Source organism: Bacillus rossius, chromosome 3, assembly GCF_032445375.1.
Source record: "Bacillus rossius redtenbacheri isolate Brsri chromosome 3, Brsri_v3, whole genome shotgun sequence".
In the NCBI taxonomy this organism is placed as follows: Eukaryota; Metazoa; Arthropoda; class Insecta; order Phasmatodea; family Bacillidae; genus Bacillus; species Bacillus rossius.
Genome location: NC_086332.1, coordinates 130,136,713 through 130,153,272, shown reverse-complemented (window position 1 = coordinate 130,153,272; position 16,560 = coordinate 130,136,713). Strand labels below are relative to the sequence as shown.

The 16,560-nt window shown below is 38.5% G+C and overlaps 1 protein-coding gene across 3 annotated transcripts in view; it reads left to right on the top strand.

Moving 5' to 3' along the window:
* LOC134531245 (ATP-binding cassette sub-family C member 3-like) overlaps positions 1-16,560 on the top strand; it is a 289,530-nt gene that overhangs the window by 56,315 nt on the left and 216,655 nt on the right. For 2 of the 3 annotated variants that reach the window (XM_063366935.1, XM_063366936.1), the window contains exons 2-3: positions 13,826-13,889; positions 16,308-16,484. In XM_063366935.1, coding sequence (XP_063223005.1) covers positions 13,836-13,889; positions 16,308-16,484 — 231 coding nt within the window. In that variant the 5' untranslated portion in view covers positions 13,826-13,835. Of the gene's footprint in view, positions 1-10,656; positions 10,694-13,825; positions 13,890-16,307; positions 16,485-16,560 lie in introns of all 3 variants that reach the window. The other variant, XM_063366937.1, reaches the window with a different exon arrangement.

Genomic DNA, 16,560 nt, shown 5'->3' with positions numbered 1-16,560 from the left:
GAGCAACTGCCGTGAAGCAGCGAGCCTTTTACTAGCTATGCAACCATCATATAGCAACAAATCTTCCATTCTTTCGGCGAAAGAAATTCCTGCTGCTGCTGCTTGTTCAATGACACTCACCCAGTAAGTAGGAAAAAATGGTACTCTCTTGAGCTGAGCTTCCACTCGCTCTTGCTCGTTGTCGCTAGCAGTCTCCTTGTAGTGCTTCTAGCCCTTCTTCTGTCCGCTGTTGATCTGACTCTGAGGCCGCGCCGATCCACCATATTGCCGTCCGGGCCAGTTAGTTTGTGCGAGGACATAAACCTAAGTTTCTATAACTCGCTTAGAGTATTGTAAATCAGGTGCACTCACAGTTTTATATAATGTTTTGGATCGACGATGGGGTGTGTATTGTGGGATAGTTTGGCACGCGGGTCTGTGTGTGCTCTGGATTGTGGTGTATTGCTAGTTTGCCTGTTGTCGGCGCGGGAGGGAAGCTTCCCACCAGTTAGGTCGGCTTACTGGCGTGATGTCTGAGCGGTTATAGGCTCGTTAGTGTGATGTAGCAAGTGCCATAGTTAATCTAGAGTGTGGCGTGTAGTACGAGCCGCTCCAACCAATTCCTTTAGACACATGCATGAGTTGCTAGCCCATATGTGCATTTCACAGGTGAAACAGGCCGGCACTCGCGCAGGCATATCATCGTGTGGTCGTGTTGGTGAACGATAAGAAATGTACGTGTGTTGGTTCACTATTGGCTGCCTTATGAACAGAACTGTTTCGTTCCAATAGCAGTTCAGTCGAAAGTAAACTCAGCCATTTGCTGTGTAGAGAGCCCAGGGGGTTGTTTGTCACTATGTCCTGAAACAGCTGGAAAATGTATTAGTGGTTGTAGAATGTAGGCATGTAATGTTGTGGCTGAGATGATTCCCTCATATGGGATTTTGTAAATATATTTGGTTTTTTAATATTTTTATTTTTATATATTTTTTGGTTGATTATGATTTTTAAAATATTTTTGTAGTTTTTGTTGGATTTATTGTGTTCCTTTCATTATTTGTTTTGTCTCTCTTTCTATATATATATACACACACACATGCTTCCATAGCCCTGTCATGACAGGCATGCATGCCTCTCGGCCTGAGTTCCTGTGGAGGCTGGGGCAGTTGTCCTGCATGGCCCTGCACTGACAAGGTGCGAAACGTGTTTGTGTGGGAAAGAAGGTTGTATACTCCTTACGCATGTTGGCGCGTCTGGAGCTGACGAGGTGTGGCCGAACAGTTTTGTTTGGGAGGGGTCGCGCTTTGATTGGCCGGCAGACTGCTCCACCAATCGACCGTGTTCTCGCGGATTTCACTCGTTGTGGACGATATAGAGAAGTGGTCGCGGCCCAGGGGAAGGGAATATTCAACTTGTTTGTGACTTGATGTAAGCTTTTGGACATACGCCATTGCTTAGCACATGTATGTCTGTAGAAGAAAACTACAAAAAAAAAACACAAATTACAAAAAACACAAACTAAGCAAAAAATTGCTGTTGTCAGGATTTAACACCACACAATACTCCACAACAGGAATATGGTCAACAAACAAAGAAAAACAAAGAAAAATGTACTAACAGAACGAAAAAAAAAACCTCAAATGATTACAGCACAAAAATACCAAACCCAAAAAATTCAGCACAACATTTGAAACGAGACAAAAACACAGCAAAATGAAAAGACGAAAACAAACACAATATTTTTCCAAAAACAAAAAAAAAAAAAAAAAAAAAAACGAAAAAACCCCCACAAATGATGGCAGCACAAAAATATTGAGCCCAAAAAAATTCAGCACAACAGTCAAAACGAGACAAAAACACGACCAAATAGAAAAACGAAACAAACACAACAGTTTTCTAAAACAGAAACAAGCGACGTTTCGGGAACTGCTATCTGCTCCCGTCCTCAGGCAGAGTCGCACCTGTGCTTCCGTACAATGTCATGCACAAATCTTTCAAAGATAATAACTTGTTTGTGTTTGGTGGCTTGATAATCGAGATGGGAAGTTGAGGCTTGAAATTCAAAATCCCATGCCTTTCCGAAACGCGGCCGGCGCTGGAGGTGAAGCCTGCCAGGCGGGCCGTGCCCTTCAGGAATAGGGAGTCAGCCCTAACACAACAGGCAGAGAATCCCCGGGGCTGATATTTCGTCGGGCCATTTTGAATTATGTGAATGGGTGATAAAATTTATGTTGACCGTAATTAATACCTCAAGTTGATGTCGCTTCCGTTTTTAAACGTTAATTAAGTCTGTTTTTTTTGTGTTTACGTTGCACGGACGGGTCATAAATCTCCATTGAATTAATCAGGGGATTTTCATGTTCCGGAGGGTCAAGGTAAATTTATTATTATTCTTGAAAATTATTTAATTAATGTACGGAACTTTAAGTGCATTGTATATGGCTTCGTTGCTAGTGTGTCGGGTGAAATTTAAAATATATCTTAAGAAGTTGTTTTGCATTACCTGGAAACGTTGGCTATATAACTGTGCAGCTATATAACTCACATCCATAGAGAAGCCAAGGGCGTACGATTTGCGTGTAAAGTTGGAGTTTTTTCCAGCGTGTTAAATTTGGGGCTTCCGGCAGAGGGTACAGATTCCTTCAGTTTCCTGTCACTATATTGGTTGCTTTAGTTATTTGGTGCTTCCATAGCAAAGATCTGTCTAGTATAAGGCCTGGGTATTTGGCCTCAGTGGCATTAGGGATGGCCTGTTGAGATATTTGCATTTCCCTGTCAGCTCTGCCTGTGCGTTTTGTTATGATTAGTGTTGTTGATTTGTTTGCATTTATTTTTATTCGCCAGTGGGTGTAGTATTGATCCAAGTCTGTTAAATGTCGCTGGTTACATAGCATGGCATATTTTAAATTAACAGATTGTTTAGTGATTGCTGTGTCGTCCGCGTACATTTGTACATACGTACTTTCGTGCGAATGTCAGCTGTGTAAATGTTGTAAAAGAACGTGGAGAGGGGGGAGCACTGGGGTACCTCAGCAGTGAATTCTCGAGTTGTTGATATCGCCCCACCCAGAGAAACATAAAATTTTCACTGCCATAAATAGTGAGCTACCATATAAATGTATGGGTCGGGAAACTTGAAAGTTATGTACTAATTTTTGTATTAGACCTGGGATCCTTATCGAAGGATTTATCTGCGTCTACCATGGTCATGCCAGTGTAGGTTTTTGTAGGATTATTAAAGTCGTCAGTGGTGTCTTCAGTAATTTTAATGAGAGGATGAATTGTTGAGTGGCCTTTCCTGAAACTAAATTGAATGTCAGTAATTATGTTATTTACCGCTGTATGTTTTTTTTAATGTGATAATAGTGCTTTTTCGAAGATTTTATTCATACTTTTTAAGAGGCTAATAGGACTGCTTTTATCATGAATACCTGGTTTTTTCCCTGGTTTAGGCATTGTTATTATTTTAGCTAATTTCCTGTTGTCTGGGCGAGCTTAATCTGTGAATATCACCAGTAAATACTCAAGTGCTTCTAGAGGGTGTTTTTTGAGAGTTTCGTATTTTATTTTGTCTGTTCCTCCGGATTTGTTATAAGGGCTAGATTTTATTAATTGAATTAGTTCTCTTAAATTTATGGGATCTGGTATAGCCTGTGTACCTATTTGTAAATAGTTATTTAAAGCTTGAGTTGTGTTTAAAGTGTCATTGGCATCAGTGTTTGGGGAGAATTGTTTTTCCAGCATGTCTGCGATTTCATTTACCTTTTCGTCTGCTGTGTCTTCAGCCCCATTGGTGGTTTGGATTCTTGGGGTGGAAATAAATTTATTTTTGACGTGGAGGCGCTGAGTAATTCATCACAGTTCTTGCGGTTTTGTGGTCACTTCGGTTATTACATTTTTTTTCAATTGGTTAATTTTTTTTTGATGTAGCTTACATATTACTAAGTTATTAAGACGGTTGTATTCGGCTTTAGCTTCCGGAATGAGGAGCCATTGAACCTTGTTTCTAGCCTGCATTCTGAGGGCTGTATGGAAATCTAGGTCGGGTTAATATTTCCTGGTGTACCGATACTGCCTTTTTTTGTCACGAAGTGAGAGTTTTTTCTGATCGTATTATTTACTGTGTTGGTGAAAAGTTTTGCCTGCGGGCTTATATCATCAGGTAAATTTATTTCTAGGGGCTGATTTAATGTATTCAAAGCCGTCCAAGTCTGTAATTTTTAGGTAATTATTTGAGAGCTGTATGTAGTGAGTTCCATTTAATGTTAGTTGTATTAGCACTGGCAGATGGTCCGAGATTAGTTCGTCTAGTGTTTCCATGTTTATTTGTGTGTTTAGAATATTCGTTATTGCGATGTCTAGAATATCTGGAGTTTTTCCATTGGTTGGAAAACATGTGGATGAGTCTGGTACAAAAACGACACAATTCGGTGTTTATGCGTGGTCGTGTAATGTTATGCCACTTGTGTTTGTTTGTTTTTTGCATCCCCAACCAGTATGTTTGCTGTTTCGGTCGCCTGCTATGAAAAATTGTTCCCCAACTTCTATTAGTTTATCTAGATCCTGGTGTATGAGGGAAGCTTGTGGTGGTTTGTATACTGCAGACATGCACACGTGATAATTATTATTACGGACATTTATACTGGTAGCCTCTATGTGTTGTGGGCCATTTTCAGTTGCATTCCATGTTTAATTAAAATAGCTGTGCCCCCACCGAGTATGGGTCAGTCAGTTCTGTAAACTGTAAAGCCACATACGTACGATCTCATATGTGGTTTGAGGTTTGTTTTCAGCGATGAAAGTGACATTAATTCCATTCACAAACAAGCACTGTTCTAGTTCATACATATTGTGTAGTTGTGTTGTAGGCCGTGTGCATTAAAAATTAAGATTTGCAGTGGCATTTCCGGGATAGGGGCCATTTAAGGGCCTGCTTATTTCGTGATGGCATTCAGAAGAATTGCTTGTCTATTGATGAGTTTTATTTTGGCTCGTATGCTGTCGAAGTATGGACTGACTGTTGCATATAGTTGCGAGAAATCGCAGAGTTTTATAATTTCCGCAAGTTTAAATATGCCACTGACCTGTGCCGGAATATGCGTGGTGTTGAGTGTTCCTTGAAGGCCAGCCACCAACACTTGTTCCCGCGACTGGGGCTTGGTTACCACAGGAGCGTGGTGCTGCGTGACAGGGGCGGGAGAGGAACAACCACCTGTCTGTGTTCTCGTGCCTGCTGCGTTTGCTGTGTTTTTGGTTACGTCTGCTCGCCACAATTGTCTGGTACACCGGGCATTGCTTGCAAGCCGCGGTGTGTCCTCTTACCTTGCAATTAAACTAATACTTGTCCTCGTCAGCCTTCTGGCATTCCCCCGCGTATGATTACCGCCGCATCCACACGCATTGGTTGAGTTGGTTTGTTGCAGCGAGCCTGGGTGTGGTCCAATACGAGTGCTGTGGGGCGTCCGCGGGTCGTACACACTTGAGTGATCATTTCACACGATGTCCACGAAAAGCCATGAAGTGATTTATTTATGTCTTGCTACACAAATGTGTATATGTACTGAAGTGTTTTCAGAATTTCTCTTTTTTTTCTTTTTCAGACAGCACCAAGGATGAGTGACCAAAATTTCTAAAAAGGTGCGCCACCGTTGGGTGACCAGAATTACTCTATGGAGTATATTTCCTAAAATGCCAAAATCTCTGATGTAAAATGTGTTATAGTTGGGCGCCTATAAAACTCTATAAAGTACTAGTGTTGTGATTGTGTATGTAGCACAACTACTAACCTCTACAGAATATTAAATAAAATATGTCTTATTACGTTGGTAATGAAAATAAATTATTCTCAGGTTGTATGTACTAGTGTAGTTTGACTCTGTGTGAATATTAGAAAATAAAATGTCGTAGATTTTCTTAGCAGTATGTCTCCTTCTCTTTGATGTAAGTATTCTCACCTTAAAATAAACAAATATAATGACTAAAACAATATTCCTTAACTGGTAGTGTGTTTAAAAGCATTAACTTCTCTATGACTGCTGATCTCAGTGTAATAAAAATTAATTATTCTTTTCAAGACAGCCAAAGCTAAATAATTCTTTCTCTCTGGTTTAACCTACACATGATATGCAAGTATGATTATCAATCGGAAAAATAAAAGATATAATGAAAATTTAACTTTTTACTAGGGTCAAAAGTATAGTTGTATGGGTGACAATACTCTTTTGCAACATATTCAAATGTAACATGAAAAGTGACAGAGTCAATGATTAGCGAGCAACATACAAACACCTTTGGGACAATTATTCATATTTAAATAGGTTTTTCATTAAACAAAATTTCAATATCAGTTATACTTAAATGTCTTTCAGAATTAATTAGGTTTTACGTAATTGAATCACTGAATAGTGGTTTAGTTATCAGTCAATATTTTAAATCTTATTGAACACATTTTACCTGGCAAATTAGTATTTTTTTGTTGCTACTAGCTCAGTTTCTTTCGGTAGATCAATATATCTCAAGACTTCTGGACCTGGGGCTATTCTTTAAACATTCAAGACAATTAATGACTTTAACAGACTTTAACTTCGATCTCGTACATATTACTGATCAATGTAAGTTCACCAGGTCCAGTATGTACAAGCTACAAGTCTTTAAGTAGTTAAGTCGTATTAAGTTGGTTTTGCGAGTTTCAAATTAGGTCTTGATTGTAAACATCATGGTTTAAGATATCTTGCCATTAGAATAGGACAGGTACCTTCTCGCTGTTCTTGTTAATTCGGGGATGGGGCAGACAAACCTCGTCGCATCGTTACAAGACCAAGAGGCTGTGGAAAACCTCTCCGAACCTCAGTCTCTACTCCGATGTTGCTGGTTAGATCTCAGTCTCTCCTCCGATGTCGCTGGTTGGGTCTCCGTCTCGATGCATCTCCTCTCGTGCTGCTGGTACTCCCGCAGGACTGGCGTCGGTCACCTGGAGTCGTCTAGAAGGCTGATGCCCTCCGGTACACCGTCTACGATGCCGTCTACAGCCGTCGAACTCCTTCCATATCGAAGATTGATAGTCGTTTCCTTTTTCTTCTTAATTAGTCGTTCATCTAGTTCTATTTAGGCTATTATTCAAAAACCTATCGTCGTCGTCGATTCTTTAGTAGAGCTCCGAACATCGGTAACTATCTCTTCTTCATTGCGTAGTTCCGGGCATTTCTTACAAAATCATCATTTTCACGTATATTATAGCTATTCAGTCGTCGTTCCAATGTTTTAGGTGATATTCTTATATTCATTTATGACTAAATCACGGAGCTCTCTCTCTCTAATCATTCTCCCATGATAGTAGAATAGAAACTAAAGTTCCAATTTTTTTTAAACAGTTAAAGTTTACTGTATTGAAAACACTCCGAAATCTCACTGGCAATTACTAAATTGTTTAAATTAAATACATGCGCAGTCAAGTGTCCAATCACATATCCTCTTTACTCAGTCATGACCCAAAAACTATATTAAAATGTGCAAGCTCATTTCCTATTCGTCGCCGTTTAACAAATGTTTGCAAAGACATTTAATCAAATTAGTACTTTGATAAAACAAGATAAAACATAAAAAAATTATGGAGTAAAACAAAATTGACCTGACCATAGAGAAACAATACTTGTAAATATAATTCATAACAGGGCTAAGACAAAGTCATAGAGGTAAGAAGTAAAAATAATAAACATAAAATTCCTTTCTATTGAGGGCTTCTCAAATACCTCTATAGAACAGTCCCCTTCAGAAATGTGACTAATGAGCTATACTCTGATATAGGTCTTAGGACCATTTCTCATCATACAAACATCTCATCTATATTCTAATTATTGGCAGAAAATTTACATTTCATGTTATTGACCTTATTTACATACTTACTTGCAAACATAGAGTATTGTCACCGATATATGTCTTCAAACGGACATATGTGTAACAGTGTATACTATTCTACAGGAGTGTAGTATTTCCTCAACTGCGTTATATTAAATCGGCTCCGGTCGCCACCAAATTTATGTCACTATTAATACACGAAGTTTCCTTATGAATGATTGCAATGCATTTTTCCGAAACTTCCCAATTTTCAGTAGTTTTCGTATTTTCTGTGTCATCCATAGCAGTTACTATCCAACCTGCAAAATTGAAAATTATTTTATGGCTAGTTAGAAAGTCTACCCCGAAAATTACTGGTTTGGACAATCCTTTTACGATTAATACATTAATGTACTTGGTGCTACCTAACCCTTCTACTTCCAATAAGGTCTGACGATTAATGGTGGAATTAGCCCTTGATGTAACTCCTAGAATCTTTAAACTCGGTACTGGCATTCTCGGTAATGATATTCCGGTGCTCTCTATCATGGCTACGCAGTCTTCGCTGATGCAGGATATCTCTGCGCCGCTGTCTAATAGTACAGGCACTTTAACTCCATTTAAAGTTAACGATATCTCCGGGCATAGCGCTTGTTTCGCTTGAACTTCGGTTTCTGTGGGCTCGCTGAGTAAAAATTCACGCTTGTTTTCTTTGAACATAATGGTGTGTATGCTTCGACAATTAGTCTTGTCATTTGCGTCGGGATCCAATTTTATACTAGCACCGTCTAACTTACAATTAGGGACTGACGTGTGGAGCTGGTTTTCGCCATCCCTAATTAGTTTACCGCACTGTCCTTAAATCCTCTAATTTGCTCTTGTGACAAACTAACAAATCCATTATTTGCATTCGGTGAAATCAAAAATGTGTTACTACCTCCTTGGTTTGTGTCTGGGTTTCCGCTAGATTGCATGCGCGGCCATTCCGTGTTGCTTTGCTCGTGACTTGGCGCTATAGAATATGAATTTCTTTCTCCTTGTCGCGCGTCGTGAATGGTGGTGCTAAAGCTGTTCCCTTTTGCAGACGGTACAAACGTTTGTGCATTTATGCTGTACTGACCTCCGGAATGATTATTGTAATCTGCCGATCGTTCTTTCATTGTTCGATTTTCGCCTGAATTCTCTCTGAAATTAACTGTCCCCTCCTGACGTTTATTCTCCCACTGTGATTCATTTTCGCGTCGGTCTTGTCGCTTCTCGTTTCTACGACGATAGTACTGTGGTTTATCAAACCCGTTACCATATCGCTGACCTCGATATCCATTGTGATACCAATTACTTCCGCAGTTTTCAAAGTTCAGTGTGTGAATTTGAGGTTGTTTGTGTCCGCTGTTCTGCCCTTCATTTCGGTTACGTCAGTTATTGTATAACGGTGTCTGTTGGTTCGTGTTCTTGCGCTCGTTAGTTTCTTTGTGCGTTACCGTTTTATCGAGCTTAACGAGCCCGTCATACGTTACCAGTTGTTCCTTGAAATCTACAATATTACTGTACTGCCGTCCACTAAGTTGTAATTGATAATTGAGTGGTAATTGCGAAATTATCATGGCAATAAACTCTTCGTCTTCCATACGGCAATCAAGGTAACGAGTTCTCTCGTACATATCGCTGATATGCGCCTTTAAATTTTGAAATTTACGATTTTCGAACTTTTCAGAATGCAACTGTATTCGCAAATTGCTTTGGATACGAGTATTCCAAAATTGGGATATGAAAGCTTTCTGAAACGATTCGTATGCGTGTACAGAATCTTTCGCCAACTCCCACCAATAATATGCCGTGTTTTTCAAGAAGTGGCTAACGCATTTCAATTTTTCTGCGTCTGTTAACTTAAATGTGTGGCAATATTCTTCAAACTGATTTAAGAATCTTCAAGGGTTTTCATTACTTTTCCCTGAATATGTTGGAACGTCATCCAACCATTTCCTAGAAGGGTGGTGTAGTGTAAGTACCGGATCTGCTGACATAATTGCAGTACCAATATTCGCGGGATTTCGCTCGGCTTCTATCGTTATCGATTTGTTTACCGGCGTGTCTTCCCTGTCGGTATTACATTCGCTCGTGTGGTGAGTCGTTAGTTGGGGCGAGAATGTTGCGATGTGTCTGGATTCTCTTTCTATTTCCCCTATTTTCGCCTCTACCATATTTAACCTTCCTGTTAGACGCTCGCTTAAGTGTACTACTTTATCGTCAGTGCGTTTACTGAATATTTCTACACCTTCAATACGAGTGTGTACACTGGAAAACTTCTGTTGCATCTCGTGCTGTGTTTCAGTTAAGTCATGCCTGATTTCTGCTGTTTCATCTGCAATCCTGCCTAAAGTGTTATTTAGGACTTGCACTAAATTGTCTAGTCTTTCGGCGTTTTCTCGCTCCTTTTGTTCCCTTTCTAACTTCTCCTCCTGTTCTTTACGCTCCCGTTCTTGTTTCTCCTTATTCATGAACTGGAACAGTGCCTCTATGGTGACAGTTGGTGTCGGCGGCGGATGACTCACCTCCATTTCCTGCTGTGACTCCATACCAGTAGTCTCGATATGCTGTGCTGGTACTACTTCTCTAGGTTCTCGTTCAGGACTAGAGTCAGAAGTGTCATTGCTACCTCTCAAAAAATATGACTTCCTGCCTGTGTCTGTCATCTTGATAAAATAAATTACTGTCTGTAGTTTTCAAAGTGTCTTGTGTTGTTAAAAAAAAAATCATAAAATAGTCCCTAACGTTTGCCTACACGTTGTGCGCCAAAAATTCTGAAGTGTTTTCAGAATTTCCCTTTTTTTTTTTCTTTTTCAGACAGCACCAAGGATGAGTGACCAAAATTTCTAAAAAGGTGCGCCACCGTTGGGTGACCAGAATTACTCTATGGAGTATATTTCCTAAAATGCCAAAATCTCTGATGTAAAATGTGTTATAGTTGGGCGCCTATAAAACTCTATAAAGTACTAGTGTTGTGATTGTGTATGTAGCACAACTACTAACCTCTACAGAATATTAAATAAAATATGTCTTATTACGTTGGTAATGAAAATAAATTATTCTCAGGTTGTATGTACTAGTGTAGTTTGACTCTGTGTGAATATTAGAAAATAAAATGTCGTAGATTTTCTTAGCAGTATGTCTCCTTCTCTTTGATGTAAGTATTCTCACCTTAAAATAAACAAATATAATGACTAAAACAATATTCCTTAACTGGTAGTGTGTTTAAAAGCATTAACTTCTCTATGACTGCTGATCTCAGTGTAATAAAAATTAATTATTCTTTTCAAGACAGCCAAAGCTAAATAATTCTTTCTCTCTGGTTTAACCTACACATGATATGCAAGTATGATTATCAATCGGAAAAATAAAAGATATAATGAAAATTTAACTTTTTACTAGGGTCAAAAGTATAGTTGTATGGGTGACAATACTCTTTTGCAACATATTCAAATGTAACATGAAAAGTGACAGAGTCAATGATTAGCGAGCAACATACAAACACCTTTGGGACAATTATTCATATTTAAATAGGTTTTTCATTAAACAAAATTTCAATATCAGTTATACTTAAATGTCTTTCAGAATTAATTAGGTTTTACGTAATTGAATCACTGAATAGTGGTTTAGTTATCAGTCAATATTTTAAATCTTATTGAACACATTTTACCTGGCAAATTAGTATTTTTTTGTTGCTACTAGCTCAGTTTCTTTCGGTAGATCAATATATCTCAAGACTTCTGGACCTGGGGCTATTCTTTAAACATTCAAGACAATTAATGACTTTAACAGACTTTAACTTCGATCTCGTACATATTACTGATCAATGTAAGTTCACCAGGTCCAGTATGTACAAGCTACAAGTCTTTAAGTAGTTAAGTCGTATTAAGTTGGTTTTGCGAGTTTCAAATTAGGTCTTGATTGTAAACATCATGGTTTAAGATATCTTGCCATTAGAATAGGACAGGTACCTTCTCGCTGTTCTTGTTAATTCGGGGATGGGGCAGACAAACCTCGTCGCATCGTTACAAGACCAAGAGGCTGTGGAAAACCTCTCCGAACCTCAGTCTCTACTCCGATGTTGCTGGTTAGATCTCAGTCTCTCCTCCGATGTCGCTGGTTGGGTCTCCGTCTCGATGCATCTCCTCTCGTGCTGCTGGTACTCCCGCAGGACTGGCGTCGGTCACCTGGAGTCGTCTAGAAGGCTGATGCCCTCCGGTACACCGTCTACGATGCCGTCTACAGCCGTCGAACTCCTTCCATATCGAAGATTGATAGTCGTTTCCTTTTTCTTCTTAATTAGTCGTTCATCTAGTTCTATTTAGGCTATTATTCAAAAACCTATCGTCGTCGTCGATTCTTTAGTAGAGCTCCGAACATCGGTAACTATCTCTTCTTCATTGCGTAGTTCCGGGCATTTCTTACAAAATCATCATTTTCACGTATATTATAGCTATTCAGTCGTCGTTCCAATGTTTTACGTGATATTCTTATATTCATTTATGACTAAATCACGGAGCTCTCTCTCTCTAATCATTCTCCCATGATAGTAGAATAGAAACTAAAGTTCCAATTTTTTTTTAAACAGTTAAAGTTTACTGTATTGAACACACTCCGAAATCTCACTGGCAATTACTAAATTGTTTAAATTAAATACATGCGCAGTCAAGTGTCCAATCACATATCCTCTTTACTCAGTCATGACCCAAAAACTATATTAAAATGTGCAAGCTCATTTCCTATTCGTCGCCGTTTAACAAATGTTTGAAAAGACATTTCATAAAATTAGTACTTTGATAAAACAAGATAAAACATAAAAAAATTACGGAGTAAAACAAAATTGACCTGACCATAGAGAAACAATACTTGTAAATATAATTCATAACAGGGCTAAGACAAAGTCATAGAGGTAAGAAGTAAAAATAATAAACATAAAATTCCTTTCTATTGAGGGCTTCTCAAATACCTCTATAGTACGTTTTTGCCTACAGGACCAACTGCAGGAAATAATGCAGGAATGTACAAAGTGTTGTAAATACTATAGCCTAGATTTACAGTTACTTTTGAGTTTGCCTGCAATAATAATAACTTCGCTAAATAGAGAGTGTCATGGTAATAACTGAGAATTTTGAAATTCAAAATTCCAAAATTGCAGTTTTAAAAATACTTTGCTATAATTCCACTATGGCATGTAGCCTTCAATAATTATTTAATGACAAAATACCAGGTGGCCGTAACTCGTAAATTTTTAATAGTGACAAACATGTTTGAATTTTTTCCTCGTTAACAGAATAACTTTTGTTTCGTAAAATGTTTCAATTGTTTTTCATGTAGTTGGAATGTTTAGAGTCGTAATAAATAAGCAAATTTCTATGTTGAAAAAAATATTTCATAAATACGGATAGATTTGCTTGAAACTATTATGACCATAATTAGGACTCATGGTCAGGTTTAACCTGATGCGCATATTCTTACTGTAAAAGCTCTCCTAAGAGGTAACTTTTTTTTGTAATCTGTGGGCCATAATACACAATATTGTTTCTATTGTCTTTATTCTAACCAATATTTAATATAATTTGTAAATTCGGTATAACCTATCATGTAAACGCTAGCAAGAGCCCGCCATTAACAAATATATCATCATACGCATAGCTAGGTGGTATTTCTTATCATTTGTTTTACTCTGTAAAAAATAATGTAACACGTCTCATTGAAATTCCTAGCTAATAGTCAAATTGTAAAGGTAAACGAAGAAATTTAAATCATACGGATGTGCACAGGACTTAAGACGATAGGATCGCCGGATTAAAATGAATTCTGAACAACCTAGGTTTCCCTGCCTAGTGGAAAAAAATTAATCTGATACATTTATTTTCTGGTGTTTGCTTTATATTCATTATTTTAAATAATGTTCAGGTATTTGTTATACATATATGATTTTAGTTGTGTAGTGACTAGTAATTTTTAAATTGGGTTTTTGTTTCAGTTGAGTGAAGATGGAGGAATTTCTGAACGGACCAATTGACAAATATTGTGGGTCGAAATTTTGGGTGAGTATTAGCTTCCTTATTTCGTAAGCTTTCAGAGTTTATCCATGGAGGGAGGAATGTGCACATTTATAACCGAATGTTAATGTTTCTCCTGTATAAGATTCGTCGTTACCCTATCTGTTTGGAAAGTTTATCAAGGTATGAATATCAATCGGGTGGTATGTAACCTCGTTTCCGATAATAGTAATAATTCGTAGTTGTTAAGTGACAAGAAATGTAATCTGTTATTGACCAGTAAACAGGCATTCCATTGAATAAGTGCAAACGTTTGTGTACTCATACTGTAGTTAGTAGAAGGTATTTAGTAACACCACACTGAGACTTTCATTGTCGAAAGAATAGTTGAGTTATTGTTTTGCCTAATATATCATGAGAGCGATCGCATCAACCAGTTATCTAAGTTTATCCCCATTAAAGCGGGCAGGGAGTACCCGAGGGAAATGGGTAGACTTAGTGGACTCCTGCGTGGGTTCGGTGATGGGAGGCTGTAAACTTAGTATATGATTTTGCACAGATGGTGGTCTTCGATCAGCTTGCGTCCGCCAGAGAACACTGTTAGTAAGATCCAGTGTATTGGGTTTGAATTGTGCGTAGTACAATCGCAGGTAAAATGGTTGGGGACAGGTAGGGGATGGTAACAGAGGAACCATTTTATAACAAACTATACTCATCGAGGAGCATTGTATGTAACGTAGAGGCGGGAATGACTGTGTGTGCATAGGTGTGGTCCTGATTAAGTGGAGGGTGGTTAGATTGCACAGCTGCAGTCGGGAGCGGTGGGAATTCTGCAAGTTTGTTAGCAAATTGAGATATGTTTAGGGGGCGGATACATACTCCCTGTAACCATGTGAACCTGCTGTTTAGCTGCCGGATAGGAAAGGTTATAGTACTCTCTCGAACGCCCATGCTGGGCAAATAGCTTTATCCATGGGTGGATGGATACCTTGACAATTGAGGCAGTAGTGTGATATTGGGTTAGGACATGCTGCTGTGGGGTGGATGGACGAATATACCTCACAAGTATAGTCTCTAGCTCTACAAAATGAGTCGTATGGCCATAATTATGGCATTTGCGGCATTGGATAACCAATTGAACTTTAGGCATCACCTTATACTGTTCCTTATATATTGCAATATATTTTGGCAGAGATTGACCTTCAAAAATCACCTTAATTAGTTTAATCGGCACCTGAGTGTCTGTGGGAACATATTTCTTTAAAAGTTTCAAAGATTACACTTTGTGATTAGGTGCTTGAATCCCCTCCCTGATGTATTCTAGATTTATGTACAAAGGGATCCCGTATATTAATCCTTCATGTTACACGAGTCTGTGTGGCATAAAACACATCACCTGTAAGGAATCCGCGATATTGGAACCCAACAATTGATTTTCCCCATCACTTGTGATGAAAGTAAGTTGAAGCCTATATTTGTATTAGAACATTGTTCTTGTGTAATATGAAGGTTGAGATGTAATGTATTTCCAAAGGGATAACAGATGGACGTGAGCAATGTTGTGCTGCGTTTATTCTACCATGATAACAAAAAGGGCTTGGATGGTTAATGGGAAACTGACACTCTGTGCAATGGCCATACCTGTCTTGTGGTGATGACTCCTGCTGTTCTCCTAGAACTTTATGGGCTTTTAATTGCCGAATAGTTCCTGTAAGTCTTCTGTTGATAATTTCCACTTCGTGAGTAAATTATAAGCGGCCATATTAGCTTCGACACGACACACATCTTATTACTGTGCAAGATAAAAGCTGAATCTCAAAATATAACATAATCATTAATACTAAAATAGAATAATATCCATAATATTGCAGCGATAGTTCTCAAACTTTAAAGAAGTACATTACCAACTTAACAGTCTTTTAACCACTGTAGCAAAGCCTGTTAAATTGCCAGAAAAACTTATAATTATAATTTGCTAATAATAAAAACCAATTTTATTGATGAAAGTGACTGAAAATAGCATGAAAACCTAAAATTATAAAAATGTAAAAGGGGGTGCGCAAATGCCACGTTTTGTTTCAGTATGATTGTCTCTAAAGAGACTAGTAAATGTCTTAATACTAATTATACCGAATATTAATCTGTAGTGATAACATTTATTTTAAATAAAGAAGTTACCCAATAAATAAAAAACCTTTCATTTACTACTATCCAGAATAGAATTTACTGATACAGGTGGTGCTCTATGCAGTTAGACAGGAGTGTGGTGCTTCTTGCCAACATTAAGGTTGGTACGATATAGTGACCAGTTGCGCTCATGCTACAAACAATATAAATTGGTATTAGTTAGCAGTATAAGCTTTGTTTGTATTATGTTTTCTGAGAAACCTAAAATTTGCATAATTTCCCTAGCAAAGTATCTTCCATGTCAACGACTCTTCAGTTTTTGAGGTGGTTGTGCAGGACAGCAACCTGACCTGGAGCGAAAGCGACCCGGACCTCACACCATGCTTCCAAAAGACAGCACTGGTGTGGTTGCCTTGCACGCTGCTGTTGGCACTCTCGCCCATCGAGGCCAGCTTTCTCATGGACAGCCAGTCACGACGCACGCCTTGGACTGCGCTCAACGTGTCCAAGCTGGTAAGACCCTCCCTGACCACAGTCACATCACCAATAATCGCTCCTTCTACCTCGACAATGCTCATTGTTTCAAGCT